We start from the raw sequence: 14,010 nt of genomic DNA on the forward strand, positions 1-14,010 counted from the left end.
TTGAAGTTTTACTTACATGTTTTGTGAATCAAATAAACTAACGTTTCCCTATGTGAACTGTAATTTCAAGATTTGAAAAACACAATAATATCTAAAATTATTATTGTGTTGAATTTGTTTGTTGTGTTTTATTAATCCTTTTTTCTAGGAATTAATGTTAAAAAGTTCTCCAAATTGTTGATAATCAATTTTCAGTTTAGAATGTCAAGGTGGCAGCTACAGTAGGAATGTACATTTCTTCTAACCGTACCAGATGAAATAATGATTTTCCAAAATATTAATAAGTATTGTGCATTTAGTCTAATAGAAAATTCCAAAAAGGCCATTACAACTTTTTTATTAAATGGAGGAGAAATTCATGAGAGAAATGTAAACAGTTTACATTTGTGGTTACAGTGGTATGTTACTTTGAGTTGGCATCAGATTCAGTACCATACTTTAAAATGTAAAATCTTAAATCAGAACTGGAATGGATACATTCTCATGTGACTGGTCGAAAACAGATGGTTGAGATTCCCTATATGGATGCTGACGGACTGCTAAAAAAAAAAACTTTCTCAAGAACTAATTGTCAGAACCGGGGTGCCCCAGGGATCGGTCCTTGGTCCTGTATTTTTTCTCCTCTTTGTAAATGACATAGCCGGGGTGTATTTCGGACTCTCACTTGTACTTATTTGCTGATGACACATCCCTCGTAGTCTCCAGTAAGAGTAAACCACAGCTGGAGAATCAAATTTTCATAGACGTGAGCTCATTATTTCAGTGGCTGGAGGAAAACTCTTTATGTATTAATACAGAAAAGACCAAGCTAGTTGATTTTGCAATCAGAAACCAGTTGGATAATGAATGTTTGAATATTATCATAGGGGATACCGAGTTTAGTCCGTCAGCCACTGTTAATTATCTTGGTGTTGTTTTTGACCGTAATCTGAACTTCTCAAACCATATTGAGAAAGTTACAGGTAAGCTAAGTAGCAGTATTTTTTTATTGTCTCGACTTGCCTGTTTCAAAAGTGCTGACATCCTCTTGTTGGCTTATCATGGTTGTTTTTACCCTTATTTATCTTATGCAGTACCAATTTGGGGCCATGAAGGCACCAAGACGCAGTATGTTTTCAGGTTGCAGAAGAGAGCTGTTTCGGATAGTTTTTCACTTGGCCGGAAATCAGTCATGCAGATCGCTATTTCGAGAGAAAGGCATACTCACTTTTCCATCAATATACATCCTCAACAGCCTGACATTTCTAATCAAGAATTTTGGTTTATTTACTTCTCATATTACACATACTCATAGATACCAACTCCATCACAACAATAACATAACCCTACCTTGCCATAGCACCACTTTTTTCAGAAATAAAACATATTCCTCCTGCATATCATTGTTTAATTCTCTACCTCAGTATCTAAAGAATGTTAAGGAGCCCAACAAATTCAAAAGCCAATTGAAAGAATTTTTAATTCAAAAGGAATATTACAGTGTCCAGGAATTACTTACTTGAGAAGAAAGACTAGTTTTAGTATGTTATGTTTTGGTTCTGTATGTAATGTTAAATTTAGTAATTTAGATAATTTTACTTTAATTTGACCTCTGCCTGTGCAATCCTTGTATTGTTTGTGGCAATAAATGATTAAATGATTTGAAACTACATCTGGTTATATTTTTACTCAATTGATAGACTCTAAACCTGATATTATAACAGTATATCAAGAACACTGAACTAAAGAAGGAGCAGTACACATAAGTAAATATTATAAACATTGCCATCTGGTTCTGAGTTATTATGAATTTCACTCTCAGGGACGTCTCTAATGGCGGAATAAGGCGTGCAATGGACTTTATTAAACATAATTGAAAAATTCTGTTATATTTTTGAAAGCGGAGAAACCCATTGACAACTTATTTTCTTATGGTTATTTTACTTCTAAGGGGGTATGCCCTTGGCTACATCCCTGTGATAGCGTCAATCTGGAAACTTGAACATAATGTTTGTAATTTACATCTGGTCAACCTAACTGTGTCCAGGAATGGCATGGCTATACCCTGCTGTGGTCTTTCATTTTCCAAGTGGTGATTTTAGTAAGGGATGATTTCGAGGATAAGGGGGGACTGAAATAACATGGCTAGATAGATTTATGATCTGTTGGTTTAGAAAAATGAAATGAAATGAAAAATTATTTATACAGGCAATGTTAGGGCTGCATGGCCTTACACTTAACCTGTGATAACGTAAAATTTAAAACATTAAGTATTACCTCAAGAACAAAAAAAATTAAAGAAATAATTACATTTAAACAATGTGGTGAAATTAATATAATATTTTAACATGATATTTTAAAATTGAAATTTAACAAATTAATAAGTTAACTACTTCTGTAATTCTTAAAACATAAAATAAAAATATACTGTTAATATGTACATAAAACTAAAGTAGTTATTGGTAATGAGTCCTAACTTTTATCACACACAATCTCACATTCACCCCTCTGTCAGTGTCACGCCCACAGCATCTCAGACCTGACCTGCCTCGGCTAACCGCTTAAGATACATATCTTTCAGTTTCGCCACAAACCAGGAACAGCTATCGATGGAAGTAATTGTTTGTGGAAGGGCATCCCACAACCTACAAGCTATTACATGAAAGGACTTATCAAACACTGCAGTCCTGTGCTGAGGCATTCTCAAAATGTATGAGCCAGAGCGAGTGCTTCTTACACCTACATGAGACACAGATTTAAAATATTCAGAAAAATATCTTGGAAAACCAAATTTTAATATTGAATGAACTAGTTTTAGAATTTTGATGGATCTTTGATCTTATAATTTTAGAATATTTGACTGAATACAGTACGGTGTGATGTGCTGCTCCCGTCTCACATCATAAACGTAACGTATACAATAGTTCTAAGTTGTTTGCAGCTTCTCACTAAGTACTACGGTCATATCATTGATCTCGGAGTTACAGTAATTGAAATGTGGAAGTACAAGTGATTTAGTCAAGAGCAGCTTAATTATGTTCTGGTAAAAATCGTAAACGTTTGAGTGAGTGGATAGATGCGAAAACCTATTTACAAATCTCCGCAACAGCGTCAGTCCAAGTCAAAGTCGAGTTTATAGTCAAACCAAGATCTTTACACCTTGTCGTAGTACGCCAGAGTGTTAACATTTACAGTTAATGTTTCAATAATATTGAAGTGTATTGAATTTCATAAACGAGAGTGACAAATAATGATTGGTTTTGTTTTTGTATGGTTTAGTCTCAGGCCGTGATTTTTGGACCACATAACAATGTTTTTAATGTCACTATTTATTTTGATGATACACTCATTAATGGAGTCAATTTTAAAGTGTGAATATATTTGAAGGTATCAGCTTACATGTGATATGAGCTATGTTTAAGTACTGAATGAATGTCCTTCATGTAAAGCACAAATAATAAAGGACCAAGAATCGATCCCTGTGACACCCCACAAGTAACAATTATTTCCCTGTCCGAAGTCATGTCATCCACTTTTACACACTGCCGTCTCTCTGACAGATAAGATTTCAGCCAAGTTAATACTTGACTAGAAAACCCTATTAGCCTTAGTTTAGCTAACAATACTTTATGGTTTACGCTGTCGAAAGCTTTTGAAAAATCGAAAAGAGTGAGAAATGTCTGTGATCCATAGCAAGTCTAATGTCACCCGTCACTTTTAAAAGTGCAGTTTCTGTACTGTGGTTAGTGTGAAAACCAGATTGATAGTCACTAAATATGTTGTAAGATAGATATTCAGTAAGTTGGCAGTGCACAAAAGAGTGAGAAATGTGCCCTGTCTGTGATCCATAGCAAGTCTAATGTCACCCGTCACTTTTAAAAGTGCAGTTTCTGTACTGTGGTTAGTGTGAAAACCAGATTGATAGTCACTAAATATGTTGTAAGATAGATATTCGGTAAGTTGGCAGTGCACAGTTCTTTCTAGGCCTTTAGATAATGCAGGAAGAATATTTATTGGCCTATAATCTGAACATGCCGCTGGTGCTGAAATCTTGTTAAGAGGGCGGACAAAAGCAGACTTCCATTGTGATGGCATTTGTGATGAAATTTTAGACTGAGATGGTAATTCATCTGGAATAATCTTCCTTCCTGTATTTGGATTAACCACATATGCAAGTGCTGTCTTAGCCTTTAAAATTTGTTTTTCTCTAAAACCCATTAAAAAATCCTATGGTAGCGCTGGAAGAACCCAACTTCCTATTTTCTCAAACAAAAATTGTTTTTAAGAAAGGTAATTTTCCTTACAGCCTTATTCCGATCATGCTCACAAGCCACAGGCTTGTGTGAGTATCTTATCCAGGTGAGGAAGGGAAGTGTCAATAAAGCACAAGCACAACATCACTAATAAGACTCCTGATAACAGGCAGGATTTTAACCTGCAATATCTCTAACTCAGATGCAATAGCTGATGCCTTAGAATCTCAGACCATGCAGTTGCCAACTTTCTCTAGCTGTTTTAAGTGGTGCTTAACCAACCTGATACCAACTATTAACATGAGGTTATACTCCTCTAAGACCAATCACATTTTCCTTGTGTTTTAATGTTGCTACTCTCGTACAGGAACACGATTCTGGATAATGTCATTCAGCTGATCAGTTGCTGAAGATAATTGTTATTGTTTTTCTCATACTTGTCAAAAATGTTTGTTGTAAATGCTATGTCACATGCTAGTCATTGCAAAATAAATTATTTGAGCACAATATTGTAAAACTGTACATTTTATGTTATTTCAATTGTAAGTTTCTTTCCTGACATAACATTAATTACATTTCTACACCACTCAAAAGCACTGGGAATAACAACAGCTAAAAAAGTAAAAGAGAGGGCTTCAGAAGCTGTAATAATAATATACAGTAGAGGACTTTGTAATATATATTACAAATTATATTTTCCTCAGTTTTTAGAATGTCTTTATTTAGTTTCATGTAAAATTTGGAATTCACTGCTGCTGAAGCCAGGATGCATTTATTCTTAATATTTGAGGAGTATATAATAAATTATACAATTATTTAGAAAAATTGCACATATTTGTAATCATGTGTGACATTGTTTCTTTAAATAATTAAATTTGACAGAGGCCACAATATTTCTGGAGTGTTTAGAATCAGTACCAGATTCAAGAATAAGCAGGACCTAAGGGTACATACTCAGATCAGACATAAAATATTGAAAACACATTTATTGTCAATAACATATACATATACAACAGATAATTTTAATATATTAAAATACATATTAGTAACACTTTTCTCTTCTGTTAAATATAACAAACAACTATCTTTAATTAAATGCAATCGGTAATAAATCTATAACGGGCTCTCTGAGGTTCTTTCCTAAATAAGAACTTTTGATTGTGGCTAACTCTTACGATTCGATTTAAATTGACATAGTAGTGAAATCTGTTGGATGTTTATCAGCAGATTGCATACATTGAGCACATTTCAAACTACTTTAGTCTGTGTCTTAATGGTTTTAAAATCTGTTTGAATTTTGTGTTGAGTTTTTGGATAGTCCTGTTCTTTACGAAAATGTCACTTTCTATTTATCATGTATAATTAACAATCTTGGATTCACATAAGCCGGGCAACGTCTGTATAGCCATTTTCTGGGGATACGTGTTGGTTTAATTAAACCAATTCATTAAAGACACAGAGATTGTCAATCAGGATTGGGGACAGTCTGTAAACCAAGAAAAGAAACAAAATTCTCAGCTGTCATATTAATGTAATTTGAAGTTTCCATGTGTTTTATATAGAACACTTTTGTGCACAGCAGAATATTTTGTAAGTATGTTTGGAAAGGTTCTCCGATCAGAATTAAATTTCTACCCAACCCTCATGTAAGATGGACTCTTCCACAATCATCAAGCTCTCATCTCTAGACCCTTGAGTTCAGAGATGTGTTGTGTGTGTGTATTGTCATAATATCATAGATCAAAGATCATTAATATAGATTATAAGTAGACAATGGCCCCAGGAAACGTCATAGTTATAAATCCTAAACCAAGGTCTGTGTCTTTCATAATTTTAAAAATTACTTCACTTACATTCTATTACTTGTATCAAATATAAATAAAATAATTTCCCAATCTGGAACTCCAAATGTTGACAGTCAGCTAACTCAAAATCTAGTTGAAATAGCCCATTTCCCTGGTCAGGGATGGACAAAGATCAGTGTATCTTGTAAACAGTTTTCTTTTTATGCAAATAAAAATGTGCCTATTACAAACAGCTGTTGAGAATGATAGTAACACATTAAGAGCTAAGTCTACATTTCACAACATTTCAAAAGTAATAAACAACAGTGTTAGTCAAAATTTCTTATAAAATAAGTTCAAAATGTAAGTACACAAACACTCTTGCTTGTTAAGAATTTCCAGCTATTCTAAGAGTTTAATTTTACAGACCAAAAGATATGCCTTTGCTACAACTTACATTACACGAATTTAAATCGTATACTTATTACAATCTATCCAATTGTATTACTATTACAATCAGTATTTTACGCTTATCGAGAATATTTATAAACAATCTTAGGTAACATATTGACAAGTTGAGACGATAAACTAAACTTTTTTTTAAATCAACTGTATGATCAAAAGTTCAAAACAGATGTAGTAAAAAAACCAAATTAAATACTGTTATGCCTGTTATCCACCGAGTTTTCATAAAATGATGAGTTGGCACCACAAACATGAGTATCTCCTGAATTGGTGGAAGATTCCAAGCTGTCACTATCAGATTGAATTTCCTGGGGTGGAACTGCCGCTACATTTGCTGGGAGAGTGCACCGTCGATCCAAGATGGCTTCTTCATAAGAAGGTGGGGGTGAGTTAGAATGTGAACGAAGGATATTGCGAGGAGCATTAGTACGTGGCGGGAGGGGAGGAGGTATGGGGATAAAATTTCGTGGTGGAATATTAGGAGGCACGACTCGTGGTCGAAGAATATATCGGGGTATCCTCACTGGACCGTTCAATGTTCCATTCATCTTTGGACTAGTGTTACCCTGAAAAACATTTCAGTACACTTTTTACAAAGGCTTTTGTTTAATGTGATGTAAAACATTTTTTTTAGAGTTGGAAAAGTTTAGATTTCCATACACTTGAGTAATTTTTGTATCCCCATAAAGGTTACACAGGGTTACCAACCTACCATATGACTGATTCCCTCATATATCAAAAATATAACACCCTTTGCTAAAATTATTTCTTATCTGACACCATTCTCTGACTCTATCAAATAAGTCGAATTTGTAGGGAATGCCCATAAGAGCAAATGTGATAAGAGCAGGTATTCCTACCTTCACTTTATTATTCAGTACATTCTTTGTATTAGCTTAGTAATTAACTAGTGTAGGAATGTGATATAATTAAAATGAATGTTACTCATTTCGAACATATTTTAATACATTTCTAATACAAATTTAGACCAGATGTACTCATCCATACGGTGGTGCATATTGCTAAGTTGAAATATACTTGTATATGGCAGAGTAATGGTGTACAAAAGAACAAGCTTAGTGCATGCCTGATGTGATGTCTATCAGGCATAGATGTTGATAGGGATAGTGAACTAAAGTTTTTACTTTCTAAGTGGATTTATTGCTTCCAAACATGAAAAACTCCACTTTCATTGACGTTGTTGAAGTTTCTAAAAATGATTGGCATTTTTCAGAATTTAAAGTTTGCAACTAACAGTTTTTTTACAAAACATGGTAAACCAATGGTTAAGCATGTTGTATAATTCTACCTCTGAAATTATATTTATAGTATAATTATTCTGAAGTAACATACAGCTAAAACTACAAACCCAACACTACTTATTTGAAAACAAAAGTTTTAATTGGTTAATATGTTCGGCATGTAGGTGACCGCAACATTCCGTTCCAAGTACGTGCGTAATGGCTAAAGAGGATAATAATTGTGAATTTCTGTTTTAAAATGGACTGAAACAAAAGTAGAGTATTGCGTATAAAAATTGACAACTTCAACAAGAAATAAACTCGGTCAACGACAATTAACAGGTGTATCCGTCTTTTAGTCAGTGCAAATAACACATTTTTGTGACACTAAATGCACATCCCAATATAAAACTACACAAGCACTAGAGTGACACACAGTCACAGTTCATAGGAACTCAGGTTTCTATACTATGTATAGCAAAAATCTTGTAAGAACTCTTTTATACAATAAAATAAATTTCTGATCGTTCTCCATATTACAAAGATTAAAATGTTATTTTTATCCTTAGAATTTTAAATGCCAAATGAATAAATTATGAAATCAAACTTACACTGGAAGTAGAAGGTGGAGTTGCAAGATTATATCTTAGGCGCCTGGCTTCAGGAGGAGTATTTGAGGCTTCTTCATCAAGCACAGCTCTTAAGATAGGCTGCAACAAAAGTTACTTGCAAAATCAATACTAAATTGGTGCTTGCATTTATAATAAACATGCCAATCTTTCAATATAACATTATGGACAAGCAAACTTTCTTATTTTTATCATGAAACATATTATACTTCATCTCTCTGCAGTTAACTCATGTATAACTGAACCAATTGCAAAATTTATTCAACATAATACTAACACTGAATTTACTACTAGTTGAAGAAAAATGAAAGTGCATTATTATAAAAGAATTAATCGATCACCAATAATACAGTACAGCATCATGTATAATGTCACTTTTTAATATCGGAAATAGGATTTGGATACTTTCATACTGACCACAGCTATTCAGAAAAATGCTCCAACCATATATAAATGTGAGTTTGATTGTTAAGTTTTGTATTTTGAGCAAATAAATTAAAATAGCCTAGTTGTTCTGTTGTTACAAATGATTTTTTGACCAAGGCACTCCTTTTCTCCTTACTAATATATTTACCATAGCAGTCCCATAAATTTTAATGTGGAATACTAGACAAGTAAAATAGTGTCATAAAACCGGTGCAGGAAAGTAGATTTAGGTAGCAGTTATTTGACATTGTACTTAGAATACAGAAAATAATTATCAATTATTAATAGATGGGAAAATGTAAATTGAAGTATAGTAGAACTTCATGATAATATTATTCCCTGGAAACATATACAATAGCACAAGACGTGATGGTTTCATTGGTTGACTATTAGTTTTTGGTGGCAAACTGGTCTTATCAATCAAACGGTTGTATTTGATTCAACTCTACACAGGATATAGTTTTTTTAATGATAGTATGTGACAGATAAAATTCCGATATTAAATTATTTGCGGAGAGTTGGCAAACGGAGAAGTAAAAATAAGTTACAGCCAGGAAACATAAATAGTCTCCCAAAATTTAAAACCTTTTAAATAAATTAGTCAATTTGGACAAGTCTGAGATGAATTGAAAAATTTCTGTGCAAAGACAAAGACACATTAAAATACCATTTGGATACAATTTAAACTTTTATTAAATCAGTGACAATCCAGAAAGTTACTGTGAACACTTGCAAACATACAATTAATCAATCTCTTTTATCTTCAAAATTCAACACAGTGAATTTTTTATCTACACAAGGATTTAGCCTACTTGGACCCGGAGATTATTTGAAGTGAACCACAACATTTATTCCCACTACATTGAATGACAATAATTTAGATCACGAACCACAACACCAACCCTAATACATTTGAACCTACGGTGCGGCTTTGACCCACGGTATAGTAACTGGTCCACACATCCTGTAGTCAACTTGAGGCACTACACTTTAACTGAACCGGAGCATATGCCACAACCAATTCAAAATCTGAGCAGCATCACATGGGACAACTACACATTATAAAAACTGAAACTTTTCAAGTACTTTTAGATTTCTATCGCTTTGGTCAAGAAAATCATCGCCACATTTTTATAACAGATTCCATTTATAATTGTGTTTCTAAAAATCAAAATTGCCAGGACCACTACTAAGCTCTGATGTTATGGTGTACCTTACATTGTGAAACTTAGCGAACACTTTTAGATTAGTAAAATCAACAAGATAAGACATGTTTAAGAAAGAACTGTTATACAAACAGGATATAAATGTTTTATTAAAAACTGATTTAGTTAAAAAGAATTTACAAGTCTTTAAAATCGGGTCTTTGTCTGTCCGTCCATCTGTTCGTACATGCAAAACTTTTGATAAAGAGTTTTTGTCAGAAGTTAGCTTAATCAGGACGTAACAACACTGCCAGTTAGAGTGTCGTAACTTTGTGTGTTTCTTCTATGAACACAACCTGAAACTTTCCATTTGCAAGAAAAACGAGCATTTTGAGACGCCGTCAGTCAATTCTTTTTAATCAAGGAAATAGGTTCGGTCACTTCTGTAAAGACTTTCGTTACTTCTGTCGGGTCCTTCAATACTCACTTGTGTCAGTTTGTTAAAAATCATCTTCTGCTTAAACTGTGAAGAGACTGGAATAGAAATTTTAAAAGTTGATTACACCTTTTAATTTTCCAACAAACAAAATTAACGATAACATGTCATGTCAGCTGAAGAAGTTATTATTGTGCAGAAGACGTTATGGCTAAGAATTCTTTTAGTAACATTTTACCAGAGGGTGAATGATGACTTGTGATCTCCCAACGGCCAAACTTGCTAGCAGCTTGTGATAAAAAAGTTAGAGACATAATATTAAATGACATAATATATATATATATACAAATATTCAATAATATACTAATATTAAATTAATTTATTCATTTTGTACACATAGACTTAGCCCCACCAAGCCATGCAAGGCTTGTGCAATTATATATAATAATTATATATATATATATATATATATATATATATATATATATATATATATATATATATATATATATATATATATATAATTACTGTTAAATACTTTTCATCACTCTGTGTTATAATGGGCTAGTTTCTGTCATCGTTCCCCTTGCACCTAATACAGCTGATTTTCTCTCTCCCAAACATTACTTTCCCTATGTAAACATATCTTTACCTGTATAAACAACTAGTGCGATCCCATCATTTGTTTTGAGTCTGATGTTAACACCAAAATGAATTATAAAGTAGTGCTATGTTTCCTTATGTAAGAATAAGTACTAAACTATGAAATGTCAGATAATCTTTTAAACGATTTCGTGTTCTTTTTTCCATCATGATGAAAAGTATCGTTCAATAGTCGTCTCGAAAGATCTACTGTGGGGCTCGATAACATTTTCCAATACGTCACTTTTGAGAATAGTAATGCTCGTACTATATTTGGTAGTATTAGAGCCGTTTCAAATGTTTACCATATCTACTGTATGAATAATGTCAGAAATATGTTGGGCAAATACAGTAGAAGCGAGAAAGTTATCCATAATGCAAAAGCCCTCTATAACAACATTGTGTAAAGTAAAAAAATACGTATGATGTCACTTACATAAAATTATTATAAATATATGAGTAAACAGTTATTTTGGTTGTGATTTAAATTAAAACCCGCTGAAATGTTAGTTTCTTGTTTGTAGGTCCTAATTTCTGGTTGGTGTTTTCGATCAGAATGATTCCGTGATATTTCCACGCCTTTCGTTATGAGAGGGCATTAAAATCAATTTACTTTGTTAGGTTATGATGGAGGGAGCAACAAATAAAAAGGAACCAAGCTGTGATCTTTGAGATTCTTTGGATTTCTGCTGCTGAAATTTAATTTTACGTTTCCTTCCTGTGATCGGCGTCGCATATACTTAATTGAATTCTGTGTGAGAACAGCCACCACTAAATTGCACAATTACTAGTAGATACTTTTTTTATTAATCCAACAAAAAAACTAAGCTGTTCTAGACAAGTGGCGGTGGAAGCTTTTAACTAAAAATGTGTCAGAAGTCTGACCACTCTAGAGTAACTAGGCTTGAATTTTCGCTATTTTTAATATATTGGCATGAATTGCATTTTGTCTGAAACATTTAGCAAAGAGAGTACGAGGCCTCAATCGGTTACAATGTATGGGCTGTGAGACCTCAAGTATTAACATATATTCAAGATTAAGAATCCAAAATGAATATGTAACAGAAACTAATAATTTTAAGACTTAACAAAATTCAATTAAATGCCCTTTTTTACACTTAGTTTACTCGTAAAATGAATTAAGTCGATATTGAATAATTGCAAGTGACTCTGTATAATATAGTATGATTTTTAATAATGCCACGGCTTGCTTATGTGTGTTTACATTCATTATACAAAAATATTATAAAATACATTTCTCTGCAAAAGGTTTCCTTTTCATTCCTGGAGACAAGGACAAATTACTGGACCTTTTATACTCACTGCTAATTTTATAAATACTGCTTAGAGATTTATATGTGTAAAAAGCAGCCCTTTCAGTAACTTTCTTAAAAGGAAACACTAAATAATTTTTTTATGATTCCTCATCACATTTAGTTATAACACTAGCAATAACATTCCATGCTTCACTATGTATTATTTTCCCCCTCTTGCAGCTAATCGTAATATCCATCGTTTATAAACTCAAATAGACATTAAAATGACGTAAACTCAATTATTTCAACAAACAAACCTGTACGAAATGAACACTTCACTTCAAATAACTCAGGACTAATGTGTTTAGCAAGGATGCTAAAAGAAGTGCGAAGAGGGTGAGAAGGTGAATGTGTAAGAAGACGGCCAGACCCGTTTCTTTGAAGTGCCTCCCCGTACCCCTCATACGTAGTTATCTTTCTCCTGGCAGTTGGACTGAAGTATTCTTCGACCCTGCTGAATAAGTGGAATTTGATAAATGTTCATAAGAGTAGATAAAATTGATGAGTATGTATGCCTTCTTCATTTTATAATTTGGTATATTCTTTGTGTTACATCGGTGTTTACTGGTGTAGGGATATGATGTAAATAAAATTAATGTTACTTATTTCTAGCATATTTTGATCAGTTTCGAATACTTATTAAACCCAGCAGGGATCACTTCTGGCTGGTTTATACCTTCCAGCTGAACGTAACACTGGTTACAGCAAAAGCCAATGTGTCACTTAAATCTGGGCAAACTTATGGATGTACGGGAGTGGCACATCACTAACCGCAAATGTTGAGATTCTGGAGTTCAAGGGCAATTCGATAGGTCTAGTCTGCTGCGGGAGATGACTGTTGGAGTTGGTGGAGTTTATTCCCTAACCACAGAAGTTCATGCTAGCCTCAACAAGGGTATGCCACCCCCTGCCTACTTTGACTGGAGAGGCTGGTTTAGAGCTGGCCTCCCCTTCTTCTGGGGAGACATGATTTTGAGATTAGTGCCCTAATTCTTCCTCATGGATCTCGATAGGAGGCGGCCACTACCCTCTAACCTTACCCATCCTGAATATCCTGTCACTCCGGAAGCAGCGCTAAGGTTCTTATAGGAGTAAGTACAATTTATAACCTTCTTGTCCTAAGAGAACAAAAAAATACTTATTTACATCAGTTGCACTCCTCTGTACATTGGTGCTTTTCGCTTGAAATATACACTCGTATATGCCAGAGTCGAGGAATAATACTAAATGGTGAACAAAAAAAAAACGCCTAGCGCTTGCCAGGCGCTGAGTCGGCAATTGGAGTGCAGTAGTTATTTTGCGTCGGCGTTTATGAAGGAACTATTATATTTTAATGGTTCCACTGGTATTCGAGTGAATAGTTAATAACGACAGTTATTAGTTTATAAGTGGATTTATTGTTTCAAAGCATGAAAACTCCACTTTTACTAACGTGGTTAGAGTTCCTAAATATAGTTTATATTTTTCTAAATTTAAAGTTTGCAACTATAATTTCATACAACACATTGTAAACCAATGGATCATTACACATTGTTAAACATTTTGTATCATTCTACTTTTAAAAATACATTTGTTGTATAATTATTCTGAGGTTACATACAGATAAGATTACACCCGACACTAATATCTAATATCATTTGTGCGGGTCATAATATGCGCTCGGACGCCACGATTCCGAGTAGAATTTGACGTAG

At 33.5% G+C, this 14,010-nt stretch overlaps 1 protein-coding gene across 1 annotated transcript in view; it reads right to left on the bottom strand.

The window, feature by feature from the left end:
- Window positions 1-5,211: 5,211 nt before the first annotated feature.
- Window positions 5,212-14,010, bottom strand: part of LOC124368495 (protein TRACHEARY ELEMENT DIFFERENTIATION-RELATED 7A-like) — a 73,574-nt gene continuing 64,775 nt past the window's right edge. The window contains exons 4-5 of the mRNA XM_046825741.1: window positions 8,334-8,432; window positions 5,212-7,047 (exon numbers count right to left, since the gene is read on the bottom strand). Of these exons, the coding sequence (XP_046681697.1) occupies window positions 6,670-7,047; window positions 8,334-8,432 (477 nt within the window). The 3' untranslated portion in view covers window positions 5,212-6,669. The remainder of the gene's footprint in view (window positions 7,048-8,333; window positions 8,433-14,010) is intronic.

Source organism: Homalodisca vitripennis, chromosome X (assembly GCF_021130785.1).
Source record: "Homalodisca vitripennis isolate AUS2020 chromosome X, UT_GWSS_2.1, whole genome shotgun sequence".
Classification (NCBI taxonomy): Eukaryota; Metazoa; Arthropoda; class Insecta; order Hemiptera; family Cicadellidae; genus Homalodisca; species Homalodisca vitripennis.